At 42.2% G+C, this 19998-nt stretch overlaps 1 protein-coding gene across 3 annotated transcripts in view; it reads left to right on the top strand.

Moving 5' to 3' along the window:
- SESN3 (sestrin 3) overlaps positions 1–11744 on the top strand; it is a 73430-nt gene extending 61686 nt beyond the window's left edge. For all 3 annotated transcript variants that reach the window (XM_059186093.1, XM_059186103.1, XM_059186110.1), the window contains exons 9-10: positions 1625–1769; positions 3811–11744. In XM_059186093.1, coding sequence (XP_059042076.1) covers positions 1625–1769; positions 3811–3897 — 232 coding nt within the window. In that variant the 3' untranslated portion in view covers positions 3898–11744. The remainder of the gene's footprint in view (positions 1–1624; positions 1770–3810) is intronic.
- The last annotated feature ends 8254 nt before the right edge of the window (positions 11745–19998 follow it).

Here is a 19998-nt window from a genome sequence, read left to right on the forward strand (position 1 = left end):
AATAACTTAACACTGAATCATCACATTTTAAAACACATACGTCATAACTACCTACTTGAAGAAAAATAAATACTAACAATTCAATTCAATTGTGATAAATTATGTTCAAGACGATACATGACAGATGTTATGGTGATTATATTAACATGTTGGATGCTACCAAATAAAGCTCATATAAGATGTTTGAATTCTTATTTTTTAACTAAGCATATGTTTGGGTTAAAAATTAACGGAAGGGGGGCGCCTGGGTGGCTCAGTGGGTTAAGCCTCTGCCGTTGGCTCAGGTCATGATCCCAAGGTCCTGGGATCAAGCCCCGAGTCGGGCTCTCTGCTCAGTGGGGGGCCTGCTTCCTCCTCTCTCTCTGCCTGCCTCTCTGCCTGCTTGAGATCTCTGTGACCTGAGGGTAAATCTAAAAAGTAAACAGCAACAGAAACAGAAACAGACTGATACAGAGAACAAACTGATGGCTACTGGGGGAGAGGAAGGAGAGGGCTAAGTGGGTAAAGGGGATCGAGAGGTCAAAGTTCCAGTTACAAAGTCAGTAAGTCGTGGAGATGCAGTGTCTCAGCCCAGGGACTTCAGTTAGTAAGATTGTAATGACTTTGTATGGTGACAGATGGTAACTACATTGGTGGGGAGCATTTTGTGGAGCATATTAATGCTGAATCACTGTGTCCTACACCTATCACTAATATCATATGATATGTCAACTATAAATAAAAATAAAAGTTCCTTGTTCCTGGGGACCCTGGGTGTCTCAGTCAGTTAAGCATCCAACTCTTGATCTCAGCTCTGGTCTTGATCTCACGGTCTTGAGTTCAAGCCCCTACATTAAAAAAAAAAAAAAAAAAATTCTTCCCTCTCTCTCTTGCAAAACCAACTTTACCCTCTTCACTGGATCTTTCCCATCAGTATATACACACTGCTGTGACTTCTCTCAACTTTAGAAAAAATTCCTTTCTTCCTCCTTCTTTGCCTTCTAGCCTTTGCCTTGTCTTCCTGCTCCCACACACAGCCCATCTCTTTGTCAAAGTGTTGCTTACTTGCTCACTATTTTATCCCTCATTCCCTCTTGAATGCACTACAGCACCACACCAACAAAACCCCTCTTGGGCGAGGTTGCCTGTGACCCTCCTCCCAGGGCTCAGGGCTCAGTTCCTGTCGCATTTGATTCATCAGGAGCGTGGGACACAGTGGGTCACTCCCTCTGCCCCCCATGATAACTACCACCTCAGGGCTCTCCGCTGACACCTTCTCCTCAGAGAACAGTCTTACCCCCTGCCTAAAAAGCGCAGCTTTTCTTCTCACAAACCCCTTTCCCTTTCCCTCCACAGCAGTGAACAGCCCCCAACAGATCACATGCTTGTCTATGTTTTAACTTTCGTCTCCAGTAGGATTTAAACTCCATGGGACTGGAGATCTTCATTTATTCTGTTCATCTCTGTATCACCAGTGCCTAGAAAGCTCCATGGAAAGGACACAGCACCTAACAAACACCCAGAAATATTTGTGACAACAATTAGTTAATGAGTTTTTGGTATTGAATTGCTAGACTGTAAACATCTCTTGATACTGACTTAGAAATCAGAAATTTTGATTTTTTTATTTGTCTTTGGCCCGTAGGTATGATGACTATGATTATGGAGAAGTTAATCAATTACTTGAACGAAGCCTGAAGGTTTACATTAAGACAGTGACCTGCTATCCAGAGAGAACCACCAAGCGCATGTATGATAGTTACTGGCGTCAGTTCAAGCACTCAGAAAAGGTGTGTTTCATGACTCGACGTTATAGACACCTTAGGCCTGTGTCTGGTATAATTAGTAACGATCAGCAAACATTATACAGGAAAATATTGATAAGTTAGTGCCATTAAAGAAAAGAAGTGACATCATTCGGCTGTCTTTTCAAAATGTGTTTAAATTCCAGTTTACTGAATATTAACTAAATTTTGGTTCTGTGTTTCAGCCAGTGTTGTGGGTATAGCACACTTGTAGCATCAGCCTTTGAAAGGCTGGGTCCAGATATTGATATTTTTAAAGTACCTTTAGGCAAATGTCTACCATTCTCATGATTCATAAAAATCAAACCTAATGATTGGGCCAGGCCCAGAAGGTATGTTGGATTAGAGATTAACTCTAGCCACTAGAGTTGACTTATTAGAACAACAGTTTCTCATTCCAACTTGGTAATTTAGTATTTTGATAATCTAATGCATGACCTTTGAGCCAAATGTATGTACCATTATATAAGAATATTTCTTTGGATGAAATGTATAGAAATCATTGTTTAAGACCTAATAAATGTTAAGGATCTCTACCAACATTATATCCTAGGTCTTTTCAACCTGTAAGTCGAAGAATCTTCCATGTATACCAGTTTCCAAGATTTTGAGAGTAAAAAAAAATCTCTTTAGGGTCCCAATAATCACTAGTTAATTCTATGACCTTGGCAGAGGCTGTTATGACCTCCAAACCTAACCGATTTTTTTGAAGCCTTAGAGACAATCCCACATCAGATAAACACCCGTGTTACCGCCAGCATACTTCTTGATGGATCTTTATGCTCTGTTTATATGTTTGCAATAGATTTTCTGCCTTTACCAGGTTGTATCTAGAAATTCTCTTTACTCATCAAGAGAATATACCTAATAGCATGTCTAACCTGTAGAACATTATAAAAATAAATATAATATCAAAAACATTGTAGTAAATTTCAAAAAAAAAAGTGGATATTCATTTTAATCTATCAGCTAGGGTGTATCTCCCCCAAAATTTAGAGGCTTGTTCACAGTTGTATCTGAAAGACTACAGGGAGCTACCCAAATCTAACAAGGACCAGACGCTAATTACAAACTGCTTTAGGCTTCAGGTTTTTACCTAAGGATCTTTCAAGGATCCAGTAAGAAATATTGTTTAAAAATGTTGTTTAAAAGCTTTCCAAGTAATGAACATAGGCTCTAGTGAGTGTAGAGCTGATTTTTAGACCTCTAAGATTTAGACCTATAGGATTTGATGAGTGAAAGATAGTAGCACTTGCAGGAAATAAATATAAATTATTTATTTATAAATAAATATATATATACACATATACATATGTGTATATATATTATTAACATATAATGTATTATTTGTTTCAGGTCTGTTAATTAAGTCTTACAGCGCTCACCATAGCACATACCCTCCTCATTGTCCATCAGCCAGCCACCCTGTCCCTCCCACCCACTCCCCTCCAGCAACCCTCAGTTTGTTTCCTGAGACCAACAGTCTCTTATGGTTTGTCTCCCTCCCATCTTGTTTCGTTTTTCCCTCCCTTCCCCCATGACCGCCCCGCCCTGCCTCTCAAATTCCTCATATCAGTGAGATCATATGATAATTGTCTTTCTCTGATTGACTTATTTCTACTTAGCGTAATAGCCTCTAGGTGCATCCACACCATTGCAAATGGCAAGATTTGGGGGGTTTTGATGGCTGCATAGTATTCTTGTGTGTATATGTGTGTGTGTGTGTGTGTGTGTATGCGTTTAAAAGTTATTGCATAATCCAGGAGATTGATTGGCTTTTCCTAATATATATCTTGACATAATGATTGGTATTTTCCAGGCTTTTAGCAGTCATTTTCACTGCTCACAAGACCCATTGCTTTTTTTTTGAACAGCTTTCGTCAATGAGCGTTACATCATTTATGTGTGTAGATAACACCCATTTGCATGGTAAACGTTCATGAATGTCTGATATGTTTAAAGATAAAAAGTAAGTTTTTTCAGTTGTTTATACCGGTCACTAAGGAGATAACATTTTCATTTCTAGGTTCATGTGAATCTACTTCTAATGGAAGCGCGGATGCAGGCTGAACTCCTTTATGCGCTTCGTGCCATAACTCGGCATTTGACCTGATAGCATCATCACCCAGCGAAAATGTCCTACATGTGGAAAGACCTTTTCACACAAGACACACATCAGAAGCTGTTTGTGATGTAGCATCAAAATTTTTCAATTCTCTAGTGGCAAAGTTTAGCCGTTCTTTCTGGCGGCTGTAATGTGCAATGACGTGTTTTCTTTTTCTTGATGCTTAACATTACTAACAATTGCAAAAATAATACTGAGGAGCACTACTTTGCATTGTTTTATAGCTGGATTTTTTGGATACTGATCATAAATCATGAACCTGGTTTATTAATGCTTAACTTCAGCGCTTTGGGGTTTGTACGTATGTGTATTCTTTTCTTTCTTTCTTTTTTTTTTTTTTTAAAGTAAGGAAAAGCGCTTACAATCTGCTCAAGCAATTGTTTTTCAGCTAGTGGAATTCAGCACAGAATGACCTCCTCTGGCCATTCTAAACTTTAATGTTGTGTCCTAAATCTGGCGGAGGAGAAGCATGCGCTGTTGAATTAAGCTGCTCACAGGACACGTGTCTGTGTCCCCAGGAGATTATTTGTCAGGCACTGTTTGTGGGGGTTTTTTTTGTTTGTTTTTGGGTTTTTTTGTTTGTTTTTTGTTTTGTTTTGGTTTTGGTTTTTTTACTGCTATTGGCGATAACGTGAAATGTGATACAGCCATTGTCCATAATTTAATGTGAAATTAATCATGATGAATTCTATAGCATGCTACTGAAATGCCAAATTCAGCTGTTTTCTTTCTCTTCGGAAACAGAAGTTTCCGTTTTCCATATCAGATGTATATATTAAAAGTGAAATTATGCACAATCCTTTCTATCACGGACAGCCATCCTCGGTCACCGGGATAATCAGTGCTCTCAGAGCTGCTCACAGTTCATTCGGTCGGCACGTCCAAGCCTTTACCCACACAAGATTGACCAAAAAGTTTCTTTGCACATTTTTCTTTTCTCATAGTGTTTTCTGTATTGCAGTTAAGCAGAGGAAGGTTAATATACTTGTATTTTTTTCCTAGTAGGCCTTTAGAACTTCTTTCCTGTTATTTTCCTTCTAATAGGTTGAACAGTTGAATATTCAGAGGTAAAAATTGTGTTTCTATGCATTAATGTGATTGAACAGCAACAACAAAAAAAAGTGCAATATGTTGGGAAAAAGTACTCCGCAGAACCCCCCACCCCATTACATCATTGCGGAAGTGTCCTTTTGAACAGAGCCATAAAGAAATTTGTTCCAGTTTCTTTATCGCGCAAGGCTTTTGCCTTACTGGGGTTGAACGATATTCTTTTCCTAATGCCAAAGCACCCCCTTCCCCAGGGGGGAAAAAGTCTCTTTGGACAACTGGTTTTAAAAAAATATCAAGTCTTAGGGGAGGAATAAGCATCCAAAAAGTCACATTTTTGCATTGGTTTATGTTGCTTGATTAGACTATATTCACAGAGCACAACCTAATGTGTTTATAGCTTTAATTTGTCTTTTGTTAATGAACCAGTGAAGTGCCTAAAGAGATGCTTACAGCTATCCAGTAGGACACAACTGCACTGCTTAAACACTTTTTGGTTAATTAAGGGTGACTTGAATTTTAAACATGCTGATTTAAAAAAAACAAAAAACAAAAAACAAAACTGCTCCATTTGTTCATAGTAAATAATATTGTCAAAATTCTCCGTTAGGGTTCCCACAAAGATTTCGTCTTAGACTTACTTCCTTACTTGTTTTGTAGGAGTTTTTGTCATGAAAGAATCGTGGATGAGTGTTTTTGTTCGGCCTATCCATTCGTCATCTGTTTCTGGTTCAACACGTTAGGTTGCTTTCTTTTAGATTTTGTTCCAGACAAGAAAATAGAAAGGTGACTGTAAGCCTACAAACATGAGGCCGTTCTGCATTTTTCGATCCCAGGATCTTGTGTGAGATCTTGCGTGTGAGGAAAAAATCACTAATATTTTTTAAGACAGGGTGGTTTATTTAAAGATACTATTCAGAGAATTCATGCCAGATCTCTTCTGTTTAAATGCATATACCATATGTTGATTTTATTCAGCATCATGTTATACAGAGATGTATTAACTGCACGGAAAGTAGGAAAATGACAAAACATAGATGATAGCATAAATGTTCATTTGATGTCCCCAACCTTAGAACTTTTCAAGTTGGGGATGTCTTTTATTCTTGACATCTGGGTTTGGTTCTTTTTATTTTGTTTTGTTTCCTTTTCCTACAGTCCTTTCATTTAATAGCCCTCTATGTTGTGCAGGTGACCTGTGTTACAGGATTAGAAACGATCTTTATAAAAGGAAAAAGAGAAATTCTCACAGAACACCATATGAGCTTTAGACCAAAAGGGGAATCAAGGTGTAAGTAACAAAAATGGCCACTTAGTTTTTGTCTTTTATTTTTTTACCCCCAGAATTTTTTACATTAAGTAGTTGGAGTTTGGGTTTTGGAAATATTTAGTGCCTTTACTAGATCTCTTTTCTAGCAAAGTTTCTTTTTAGCTCTGCATTGATCTATCTCCTCAGTAATCAGGAACCTAAGTCCACTTGGACCTATAAACAAAAACAAAACAATATATTTATGAACCTCAGTGAACCAGCCTAGAAAAATCGACTTCCGGGGGTGCTAGGGCACCCCCAGTAAGCTACAGCATGTGCAGCATTCCGGGGCATGAATACCATTTTAAACAAGTTTGCTAGGAACCTTCTCTAACGCAAACTTGAAATTCTGATGTGGTTTTCCAGGGTGGTATTTTTTCAGAGTATTGAATTTACTATGTAGTAATTTATAGTATAGCTTTTTATATTAAAATGTGATATTTTTAAAAGAGATATCTGGTTCAATTGGTGTAACGACGTGATTCTACGGTATGCTAACCTACACCTGGGGGCTCACATTGTGCCAAACTTTAAACATGCAAGTGTACTTGGGGGAAAAAAAAAGCACATGCGAATGTGAATTCTCTGACTTCCTTGCTTATCATGTTAAAATTAGTCTAACAACCCACCTATGTATATGCTTGATCAATATCTATTCACTTCCCAGCTTCAGTAGTAATTCGTGATTTCTCAGATCACCATAGGAAATACCTGAGTACTCTCCCGTCAGAAGGCAACTCTGTTCCGGAAGCGGATCGCTTGGCGGTGGCAGCCGCCCCACTTGATCCTTCAGTTTAGACCCCCTCAGATGGACTCATGATAATCAGCGGCAAAGAGGCTTTCTGAGATGAGACCACCTGTTACCTTCTTTACCTTCTTGAACCACATGTGTTATCTTAGTCCCAGGAAGAATCTTCGTCCCATCTGGGGTATTTTTACCATAAAAGATGACTAATGTGGAATCCAGGCCATGGTCTTGGCCTTTTATGACTTTAAACCCAAATAATGGCAGAGCAATGCAGGGCTCTTTTAGAACAGAAAACTCAGTGGAAACTTTATATTAAAACCATATATGAACCAGAACCCCTATTTTAATTGTGTTATAAAGTCTCCTAAAGTTCTTAAATTCTTCTGAAGACTAAACATTATCCAGAGCAGTTTTTTTTTTTTTTTCCTCCTCTTCCACCTTATAGAGTTTTTTAATCCAAAAATCCTGGGTTTTTATGCCATGGCAAAATAAAATGATTGGCAAAAAATTAAAGATCTATACTTAAAAATAGTTCACCATGCAAATATGACCGTAAGATTCTTTTAAACTCTTAAAGACCACTAGCTCGTCAAGGGAAAAAAAATAATAAATTTCAGTGCATGTGATAGAAATGATTTGCACTGTGGTAGTAAAATGAGGTTTTTGTTTTGTGTTGTGTTGTGTTTTGAAGACAATTCAAAATCATTCCTCTGAAAAGCAAGACCTTAAACTCTTTATCTAACAGACTTTTTCTTCTTTTCTGCAAATAGGCGGTCTTGCACGAAGTAAAAAGTATACAACAATAATGATATATGAACAGTACCTGGAATTTTCTTGGTGGTGTAATTCCACAGCACCCTAAGAGACATGCGGCCCCTCAGTTCAGATCGAGTGCAAAGTTACTTAATTTGTCTCATCAGAACCCACTCCCGGTGGCCGTCGTCTTTATCTGTGTTTCCCTACTGTATCCCTCTGGAGACTGAGAATCAAATTATGGAGTCTTTCCTCAGAACAGTACTGTAACATGAATGTATTCCTCTCAGTCACCAGAATTTAAATGCCTCCGTGTGTGGAGCTGATTTCCATGCTAATTTGGCTTTGTGAGCATTGTCCACTCAGGTGAGACCTAGAACAAAAGCAGCTGTGGCAAAATGGACCCTAGAGGCAGAGGCAGAGAGAGCCCTGTGAGGAAGGAAGAGGTTGTCAAAGAACACATGGACCATCACTCTGAGTGTGGCCATCCTCAGCATCCTACACCTAGTATCAAGGAATCTTCCCTTTGGGAGTTCCGACCCGCATTCGGTCCACCCTTCCCTGCCTGCTTTCTTTCCCCCAAGTGCCTCAACCTTCTCCACGCTTGCTTCCCCCCACCCCTGCCCTCAGCCCACCTTGGCCACCATCCAAGCCAAACATCACCAGCCACCTGCTGATAATCACCAGCATTTACTTTTCTGAGTTACTTTTTCCCCAGTCATTAAGAACAGGACTTTGTCCCAGCTCCCCTACATGCCTCAACCGTCCAGCTACATTTTGGCTAACCTTCGCCCTGGACACCCTACCAGATACCATGCTGCACCAAGTGGAGTCCTGTCCATCCCATGCTCTTTTTCCCCTTTCCCGACTGCCAAAATATCTTGCTGTCCTCTACCTCATCCCCAAAGAGCCTATAAATTCAGAGTATCCAACCTTTTCATGGATTCACTCTCTGTTGTTCAGTAATGCTACTTCCATATTTTAATAAATCGTAGAAGATTTTTGCCTTCTATCAAAGTAGAAGTCTTTATATTTATACATGATACAGAAATGGAACTATTTCTATCATGCAGAACTTAGCATTTAGTGGGACTTTAACGTGACTGAGTTACCATCCTAAACTGGATCTATATTAGGGAATAAAGACTGGTGTCAGTCCAAGTTATTTGAATGTACATTTAAAATTCTCTAGCAATCCAGATCGATCCATCACCCTTCGGTGGAACAGGAACCTTCTGGCATAGAAACGGCTGGTGTTTCAGAGACTTGTTTGATTGCTGTCGCTTGAGCCGTGAAACACAGTTCTTAATAGAAGGACATGGGACAAAGGGTGTTCAGGTGATCCCATTGGATCACACAAGCCCATTTGATATATAACATGGAAAATATACCACAAAATTGGGTACATCAGAGTTTGGACAAACTTTCCTGGGTCAGACTAAGCTTCTCATCTCCTTTCTTACCCTGCTGTCATGGGGGTGAGGGAGGGGATGGGACAGAAAGGGAATGCATTGACTTCGTAGTCGGTCTTCCCCTGGCTGCATTTCAGGTCTATCCAGACTTTGTCACTCTGAACATGTGCACAGAGGAGGAAGAAGCAAGTTCTTCCTCTCCAGCCAGTGCCCGAGCTGTGTCCTTCATGGATGGAAACCCTGTCAGGTTTCTAACAGGGGGCGTGTAGCTCTACCAATGGTTGTCTGACCTGAGGATGAACCACCCTGTTTGGAAGTAGAAAGTATTCCAATCTGAGGTGGTATTCGAATGCTGTACACTCTGTTCCTGAGCAACACAGCCGGACAGCAGAGTCTAGTGAAATGCCTTCAGGGGCCCAGGAGTGAATCAATGTGTCGTTAAGAAATGAGACTTAATAATAGACGCTGAAGGGATGGTTTTTACTAAATCATATGTCATGAGGTGTTCGTTCTAGCTTTAAATTCATTATGACTGCACCACCATGAAGTAGAGAATTGAAAAAGGAAAAATCTGGGAGTGGGGGGAGTAGAAGGAATATCTGATATTTTCCCAGTGCTTGTGGAAATCTTTGAGATAATGAAACGTATCTTCTAAAATAGCCTTTAGAACAAACACCCCATTCTACTTATAGCTGATAGTACAACATCAAACATTAGTAAATCTAAGTATGGTAAATAGAATTTTTAGTATATAAATTTTGCTAAAACAGTCTATTTTTCTTGTACCCCTCGGTTGAACCTCTTAAAAAAAATGAATGTATAATTTCCACAGAAAGATTATCAAAGGGAGAGAGAACCTCTGGTCTTAAATGCTGAAGTATTGTTCATGACTTCTGAGTGGCTGAGTGTGTGCCTTTCGACACTTAGCAAATGATAGTGGCTCTACATCTCTTTCTTAAATTAATAGGTCTTTACAGATTTCCACAGACTTCCAGATCTCATCAGGAAAGATCAAAAGGAAGGATAAAGGAAACCCATCAGCTGGGTAGGAAGACATTTCCTTTGGGATGGTGAGAGACTGTTTTCTCTTTTCTGAATTTCACGAGTTCTCTAAAAGGAAAGGCAAGAGTTCAGTGGTACCCTTATTCGTCAAGGACAGTGAGGCAAACTCTGTCTAGGGCATGTTTTCTTTGCATCCATAGATCTTCTCTGGAAAGAAAATACGGTTTTTCCCCTTCCTCTTTCTCTTCATATCTACTCTTTTCAGCCCAAATTAAGATAGACACAGGAAGCCAACCAAGCCAGTCCGGCATCTTCTCCATGCTAATAGAATAGTCCCATCCACGTGCACCGTCTGAGCGAGGTGACAGAGAACCCCGTCAGGTCAACTCAGAACATGGCCTTGCTCCTCAGATTAGCTCCTTTGAACCCGAAAATAACTTTCCTGGTCATGGAAGAACTGGATGTATCCTTTAGCTTATGAAATAGGATTTGAACTTGAAATCTCTTTTTAAAAAAAAAAATTCCTGATTGTTGCAGGGCGGCTACATGATGAATGTATATATTAAGACTTCGTAGCTGAATTGCACATGAAATCCGATTGCCAACTTCTTGACTTTCAATTTTAGACATCCTTTTATCCTTCAGTTGTGAGCGATATATGTAGCATGCTGTGAAATGTCTATTATAGTTCTTTAATTCATCAGTATTAATACAGATTTATCTTTTGTGTTCCTTGGTACTTTTTATTCAATGTAATCAGAAGCTGTGATGTTTTGCCTTTGTAGTCCTGTGCTTTGTTACTGTAATTTTTTTTTTTTTACGAAGCACGTGACTTTGGACTAATGTGAGGCAGATGACATGATCTTTGAGACTGCTATATAGGTCAGTCTTACTATATAAGGTTTTCAATTAGAATAAGCTTTTATCAAATAGATCATTGATGCAACTTAGGATTCACACAGGTTTCAGCGTCAAACGGCGGTCCTGTATTTATAGTTTCAATTCTGGAAATAGCAGACTTGATAAACAGCCACTTTAAACTCATTCTGGCAAACCAGACCCTGCTCTAGATGTAGTCGTCTAAGGTAGTTAACCATATAAGCCTTTTCAACTATATTATGCCCTCCACGGGAGTCAGCCGTAAAGGAGTTTATAGAACCCATGAAAGCTTTTTGTATGTATAAGTAGGTTTTATTTTTCTTATGTTGCCGATTTTACAATTCTGACTAAAGCTGACCTGAATGGATCAGTTTATGTGTAATATTGGAGTGCTTTAATGGCTTTGTGTTTTTTTTTTTTTTTTTTGGAGGGATGGGTAATATTATTTGAACAGATGCAGAAGGAACTGTTAGTGGGTCAAGACAAACACATTTGAAATAAAGGAACTGTGTATTAAACATGTTAACAACAATTCATAACTGCACTTTTTATGACATTTTGAAAATCTATTTATAGGTACAGAACAATGGGTTTTGTTAAACTGTATCACATTTATACTTGCAGAAATTTATTTCATTGTTATTAGTAGGAATTTTATTGGTTCAATAAAATTGGCAAAACTGAACTCTGATTATTTGCTTTATATATATCTATCTTTACACTGAAGTAACGTTCTTGCCTAGGTTCATTTCTGCGTGATATCGAGACGTGCTTTTGGAAACACATCAGAATTGTCTTTTTTTTCCCCTTTATTCCCGACCCATGGTTTTTTGGGTGACATTTCTTATAATCACTCGATATTGCATTAATGGAATATTATGATAGCATAAGTGGTGCAAAATATATAATTACTGCTGCCTTTTAAAATGTCTGTTGTGGTCACAGAAAGAGGCACATTAATTTCACTATTGTCTCTTGTTAGCCAAAATGGTAATGCAAAATGGGAAAGGGGCATTGAACCTGGGGTCAGAGCCTGGCTTTAAAAACTTTTTCTTCTCATTCTACTATTAGCTTTGTGACCTTAGAAGTAATTTAATCTCTGGGAACCTTGATTTCCACACCACAATCTGAAGGGAACAGTACCTTCTTGATGTAGTTGTTGGAGAACGAGGTGAAATGTAATCACGTATTTGAAATATACAGAACGGTAGCAGGTTTCAAAGGGTAGATGAGAAAGCTTGACAACAGTGTTGTTTCTAATTGAAATAAAGAGATGAGAAAGACAGCAGATGGGGAAGGTGAAGTTTTTCACCTGTAATGGGCGGGGAGGGTAAGGTCTCAAGGAGATATGGAAGACAGGCTTTTGGAAAGCTACAGAGGATGTGTAAAGCCTTTCATGCAAGTCCTAATTTTGATTTATGCTGATTACATAAAAATTTGTATGATAGGTGAGAGCTCTCCCCTTGTGCCCTGTGTCCAGCTGTCCACTGACAATTGGCAGAACCCAGGTCCTTGCTGATGAGAGCCTGTCTCTTTCAATAATAAACAACATCTAGGGGAGAGGAAGGGGACACACCCAGCCAACTCAGCAACTCAGCCCTTCCTCAAGACACCCGCCCCCCACCCCCAAGAATCCGCCTTTTTGAAACTTGTTCCCTGGGAATTTATTAACTTTGAACCATTCTTCAAGGTGAAATAAAATCCAGGTTTCTGTGTGTGCTTTGTCCTTTCACATACACGATCTCATTTACTCCTCAGGTTAACTTTGGGAAGAATTGTTACCTCCATTTTACAGGTGGGGAAACTTGAGTATCAGAGAGCCTTGCTCAGTGAGGGTTTGACCTTCTGTCCTCCTAATACCACTTCCTGTAAGGAACTTCCTTCCTTAGTTCAGTCTAAGTTTCTTGCATGATAGTGTAAAGACTACCAACATGACATTTTACTTGAAAACTTAAAGGATAAGACGTCTATACTCCAAACAAGAGGTTAGATAACTTTCCTATCCAGCTAACTTGCAACTTTTTTTTTTTTAAGATTTTATTTATTTATTTGACAGAGAGAAATCACAAGTAGATGGAGAGGCAGGCAGAGAGAGAGAGAGAGGGAAGCAGGCTCCCTGCTGAGCAGAGAGCCCGATGCGGGACTCGATCTCAGGACCCCGAGATCATGACCTGAGCCGAAGGCAGCGGCTTAACCCACTGAGCCACCCAGGCGCCCCGCAACTTTTTTTTTAATTAAAAAAAATCAGGTTTCTTTCCTCTAGTCATGTAGGGGCATTTTGATTTAAAAGATGGTCCCTAAGGGGGAAGGTTCCCAAACCAATTATATCAAATCTGTACTTGTAAATTCAAAGGCTAAGAATTTCCCCCACGAGCACAACAAGCCTGATCCTAGAGAAGACTCAGGAAAGCTTAAAACTATATCACGTTTCTGTTTTTAGCACCATTCCACCAAATGGTGGAAATCAGCAGTTCAAAGTCATAGTTGCTAACGCACCTCACTTTCTCCCACAAAAGACGTCTCTTGTCCCTCATCTCACATCTTTGACATGTTTCAAAACACAGGTGAGCAAATCTTCCCCAGAACTCTCTTGAAAGCAGCTGAGGCAAGAGTTCATACTCCCTCTGGCCCAAGCCTGCTCTTAAAATGAACGTGAATAAACCCTTACTCTTCATATCAAGGTGAAATTTAGGAAAAAGGGCCAAGTTACAGAACTCTCCACCACCCGTTGGCTCTCTCCTTCACTTGCCCAGAGGCATTAGAGTACGTCCCTTCAGCACCATTGCACAATCACGGCAGCCCCTTGCTGACCCAGGTTCAGCGGGAGAGCATGTCTAGTGGCCTTGGGACTGCTGACTTCTGGCTTCTGCTCACCACCCTCCTCAGGGGGGCTGCCCTGAGCGCGAGTGTAGGATGCCAGAGGGAACTGCCTTTGCACAAGGTATGTGAAATGCTGGGAGTGAACAGTTAATCCCTGGCCATAAGGACAGGATGGGCGCGTTTTTCTTTTAATCTCCCAGGCAATGGTCTAGAGACTCCGAGGGCCTGGAGAGTCAAGGACTGGCTCAACTCTATCGCCTTTTCCCCTTTCCCTCCTCGCTCCCCTGCCCTCTCCACTTTCTCCAGTCTCCTGAACAGTGGTTTCTGGCTTGGCTTCCAGGATAGCCTAGACCAAGATAAGGCAGTACAGGATAGGAATTTAGAAAACACATCCCAGAATAAATTCAAATCTCAACGCCAGCATTGCTAGCTGTCTGGCCTGGAACAAGTTACCTAATCCTGTGGTTTCTTAAGTTCCTCCTCTGTAAAATGCAGATAACAGTATGAAGGACTGGCCCCTGTCCTTAAGAAAGGGGAAGTGTGGGTAGGAAGAAGCTAGCTTAGGGACATCAGACAACAGAGGAAAGAATAAGGGAGTAGTTCATATAGCAGGGAGTCATAAAACTATCATTTATCAAGAACCTTCTAAACGTTAGGAACTTTAAATCCATTAGTCACCCTTCAAGTAGGTATCTCCCCTCCTTGAAAGCATTAAAAAAAAAAAAAAGGTGAAAAGAATAAGTGACTTGTTTAAGGTCAAATAGGTGAATGGTAGAACATTCTCAGGTCTGTTTCATTTTAATTGCTGCTCTGTTTCTTTTTCGCCAAATAAAGAGGAATGTTTCTTTTTGTTTGGTGTCTTCAGTAAAGGTTTAACTGGTAGAACTGGTAAGATTTGGGTTCGCAGAGATTAAGGAATAGCACAATTAGGCAGAGCCGACCTAGGGAGCAAAAACCTGAAGTACAATATTCAGGCCGGATGTGTAAGGCTTTGCATTAGATGAATTTAGAAAGTGTCATTTGCTCAGACCATGCAGGGTTGTCACGGTCAGGCTAAAGCACTGTATTTATTCATTCGGAAAAGGAGATGAAAGCCATTTTCAGTAGGTCTTGAGCACAGGAATGGATGCGTCCCACTTTGAAACCACAGCATCTCCTTGACAACCAGAGCCTGCCTAGAATTTCAGGGGCTCATGGAAATAAGATGTGCAAAGTCAGTGCAATGCCATCTTTAGGAAGTTTTCTGCCTGAATACTTTTGCCCCTCCCCTCTGACGATGTACGCCAGGCTCCCAACGGCAAAATATAAGATCCCTGCAAGCACACTATGGCCATGCAAGGCTATCCCTTCCCACACAAGAGCCTTCCGATGCCCAGGACCAATGTGGAGCCATTAGAATTTCATGCCTTCGAGCTAGGCATTACCCAAACAGGCAAAGTTTAAGTAATAGATGTGGGAGATTGCTTAAGTGCAACAGTTAATGTCCTTCTAGCAGCCACCATCTTTGGACTAGAACTCAACAACTTCTCTCATCAAGAGGTGGAATCTACTTCTCTTGAATCTGTGTTCATCAGGTGGCCTGACTTTTCCAACAGTGAGGTGGCAGCGACATGGTACGAGTTGCAGACCTAGGTTCTGAGAGACCTTGCATGCTTCTGCTGTCTCTTGGAATCCTGCCATGTCTGGGGCCAGCCTGCTGGAGGATGAGACGTCGGCAGCCCGCTGAATTGTTCCAGATGCTCTGGCCAAGGCCTGGGTTGGAGAAACCCACCCAAGATCAGTAAGGACATTAGCCTACCTACAACTGATTGCTCACTCGCCAAGCCCAGTCCAGATCAGAGGAATCTCCCAGGCACCCCAGACGCATGAGCAAAACCCATTCTTTTTTTTTTTTTTTTTTTTTTCTTGAGAGAGAGAGAAAGAGTTTGAGAGAGATTTTGTGTGTGCAAGTGCCTGTGCGTGAGCATGAGCTGGGGGAGAGGCAGAGGGAGAGGGAGAAGCAGGCTCCCTGCTAATGGTGGATCCTCACATGGGGCTCAGTCCCAGGACCCCAAGATCATGCCCCGAGCCAAAGTCAGATGCTTAACCGATCGAGTCACGCAGGCGCCCCAAAGCTCACTATTTCTGATTGTGCTATTGAGGTCCTGTGGTTGTATATTCTGCAGCATGGTTGTGAGAATAAGTAGCCAATACAATGGAAATGCTGGAGGCAGTCAGTACCGCATCCCAAACAGAATCTGGACTGGGAAATTTCTCCTAGTTCAGTTTACTAAGGATAGCCTTGGGGAAGAGTCTTAAGGATTTTCATTTATATATCTAGAGTTCATGTAGGTAGTAACTTAAAAATCAGTCCTCTGCTCATGCCTGTTCTCAGAATGTTCATCTGCCTAGGGTTAAAATAGATCACATTCCTATTAAGCTTGTTCTTGGGTCCTCACCCCAATATTTTGGACTCTAAACATGACTGTACCTGTAACTGGACCACTGAGTTCAGGGCAGAAATACCCAAACTTATAAGCATCACTGAGGAACTTGTTAAAAATCCAGATTCATGGAACCACCCCTAGCAATTGTGATTCAACGAGTATCGGCCAGAGACTAGGAGCATCCTTTTTTAAAAAGCATCCAGATAACTGGCAGTCATGTGGTCAGACTTTGAAGCAAAACAGCTGGGTCATAAGATCTTTCCAGTTCTGAATGGACCAAAACTACAATACAGGTGCATACCACAGGATAGTCTTTGAAGTCTGCAAAAAGAAAAAGGAAAAAAGCAAATCAAACCACAGAAGGACAAGTGATTACAGAAAATAATCATGAAATCATGAGTGCAGGAAGGGCACAAGGGAAAGGAATATTTTTCTCCTGGCTTTTCAGTGAGCGTTCCTGCTATACTTTTATTTCTTCCTTGGGTGGAATGTAGGTCAAATTAATAGTTCTTGACCATGGGGCGCCTGGGTGGCTCAGTGGGTTAAGCCGCTGCCTTCGGCTCAGGTCATGATCTCAGGGTCCTGGGATCGAGTCCCGCATCGGGCTCTCTGCTCGGCAGGGAGCCTGCTTCCTCCTCTCTCTGCCTGCCTCTCTGCCTACTTGTGATCTCTCTCTGTCAAATAAATAAATAAAATCTTTAAAAAAAAAAAAATAGTTCTTGACCATGATGCTCTCAGAATCCCCTGGGGACTTTAAAAATACTAATATCTGAGAACTGATCACCCACCCAACTGAGATTCTGTTGGAATTAGAATTACACCCAGAACATTTGGTTTGTTTTTTTTTTTTTCAAGATTTTATTTATTTGTCGGGGAGAGAGAGAGAGAGAGAGAAGAGAGAGTCCAAGCAGGGGGAGCATCAGGCAGAGGGAGAAACAGGCTCCCCACTGAGCAAGAAGCCCAATGCAGGACTCGATCCCAGGACCCTGGGATCATGACCTGAGCCGAAGGCAGAGGCTTAACCCACTGAGCCACCCACGTGCCCCAGGACATTTGGTTTTGAAATGTCTCCTGGTGATTCCAATGTCCAGCACATTTTGAGAAATCAGTGGGATGAATTAAAAACACATTCCATTGAATGGATGTCTCCCTAACAGTGGAAAAAACTGCACCCCTGATTTACCGCTCTGACCTGCAGACAACGGGGAAGACACAGTCAGATTAGGCACAAAGGAAAAGGAATTCCCTGTTGCTTTGAAGACCACATTCTTAGGGGGACTCTCAGCAGTCGCTGGGAAGGTGAACATGGAAACCCGCACCCATTTCCCAGGACCCCGAGGAAAAGACGGCAAGTGCCCATTCCTGACCTGTGAGCAGAATGCTTTTGCCAACTGAAGTCATTCTAGATTTTTCTACATTTTTATACCCATGTGTTTAAATGTCTATGTATCTCTATGTGCACAAGCCACATGGTGTCTTCTGTCACTGCTCTTCTCCCTGTCACTTTGTGGTTAGAATGAAATATTCCATGAAAACAAGACATGGAGTCCTTAAAAGCTAAAAGGACTGTGCTCCACTGCAATCTAAATTGTAGTTCTCAGACCTTCTCTGAGCATCAGAATCTATAGGGAAGAGTGTTTAAAATGAACATTCCCAGAAATACCCAGGCTTACCGGATTAGACTGGAAGGTGAGGACTCCTATGATTTCCCTACTGCTAAGCTCCACACACCCATTTTTTGGTGTGCTCTAGGCACCATCCTTCAGAAATCTCCTTTGGAGAAGCATGTACGTTTGGGAAGCAAGTGCCCTTGGACAATGTTATCCACAGTCACATGGCCTGAGGTCTGCTTTGACTATCCATACGCTCTCTGTGCTCAGTGTATGACTGGAACACCAGATGGCACCTAGGGGCTGACCAAGAGCGGGGGAGGGGGAGGTTGAGGGTTGCAGAAGAAAGACCCCGCACCCTGACTTTGGGCCCTGGGCATGGTGCTGATGCACGCAGTCAGCTGGTACAGCCCCTCCATGTCCTGGGCCTTATGGGGCTCTTAACTGCTTGGAGCTCTCCAGAAGGAACATGCCCCTTCTTGCCTCATAATAGTCGATTCTAACCAAATCCTACCACTGAGCCCTTTCTGTGTAAAACAGGATTCTGTAACTAGACTTCTTTCAACTCAGTTCTGCCTGTAGCCCCCAGAAGGATTCAGGAGAAGGTAAAGCGCCCCCAGATTCCAATGTGAAATGATGTCCCGTGTACTAAGGACCGGCAGCAGAGGTGACCCCACTCCTCTTGTGACCCTTCCTCCAGCCCCACTCCTGGCTATGGAAGAGCTGAGAGAGAAAGGCAGGAAGAGAACCTTTCTTCAGCGAGAACTGGGTTTGAATCCCCGCTCCCTTCACGGAGACCACTCTAAGGAATTTCCACAGTCGTGTGGAGTTTAGGGGAACTTAACAGACTGCTCTACAAGGAAAGCCCACAGCTAAACTGCACTCCCGAGTGTCCCTCACTGGCAGGACCCATACAGGACGGACGCCAAGGGGCGCACGCAAGGGCCCTCCAGAACCTGGCATGCCAGGAGGCCGGGGGGTAACCAGTCTGGGGCATCTTGAAGGGACACGGTCTAAGAGGGGGCCCTGCCAGAGGGAGATGCGTCACCCCACACGAAGGCCAGATTGGGGTGTCTGCAGAGACCACCCCAGAATACATCTCCCGAGTCCCCCTACTGCAGTCGAGGCTGATGGCTGTTAGTATAAGAGCAACGAAATCTACGGCAGAGTTTTGAACGGCGCGTGTAGAGGAGGGAGGAATGACAGCCACATGATCGCATGTGAATTTCAAGAACATTCTGGCAGGAGCATGGAGAACGGAGGGACCTGAATAGAAGTGTGAAGGCTGGTGAAGGAGGCAGGCAGGGGGCATGACGGGTGGATGCAGCGGAGAGCGGGAGAAGGAGAGGGGTCTGGGCACAGGTAAGAAGCCACTGGGATTAGACGGGGTGGGGGGCAGGGTTAGACAATAAGGAGGAGTCAGGACGACTCCCAGTGTCCGGCTTGGCTCAAACAGCTGCCCAATGGAGTCACTTACTCAGAGAACTCCAGGAAGGGGCCAAGCCATAGGGAAGAGGTCATGTGTCTTTGCCTTGGTCATGGGAATTTGGGATGCCTTTAAGACATACAACAATGTCATGTAGGGGACCTGACGCTTAGGATGGCTTAGGACCTGATGGCTTAGGAGGGAGAGTGAGAATGAACATGACCTGAGAGCCGGCCTCCAGGGACTCAACAGTGAAGGCCAGGCAGCGGAGAAGGCACTTAAGCAGGAATAGGGGGTAATGCAGGGACGCCCAGAGATGCAGGCTGAAAGTCCACGCACCGCGCATGCGCTCATGGCTGGCTACCCAACAGGGGATAAGGAGACACGCAGCCTGCCAACGTGGGGTTTCCCATCCATAAAATGAACTACAAACCAGAGGAAGTGTTGTAAAGGAAAAGGCAGGGAATTAGGGTGATTTGGGGGAGGGCAGAGAACAGTTGTCAGAGAAGGCCACGTGTCTGTCTGCAGATCAGCCCCTCGGCATGGGTTGCTAAGGAGAGATAGCTGTTCCAATGCCACAGGATCCACACTGATTTCTTCAACATCTGGACTGAAGATACCAGGGCCCAGTGAACGGGAAGGGTTTGGCAGGGTGGG

This window comes from Mustela lutreola, chromosome 1 (assembly GCF_030435805.1).
Source record: "Mustela lutreola isolate mMusLut2 chromosome 1, mMusLut2.pri, whole genome shotgun sequence".
Lineage (NCBI taxonomy): Eukaryota > Metazoa > Chordata > Mammalia > Carnivora > Mustelidae > Mustela > Mustela lutreola.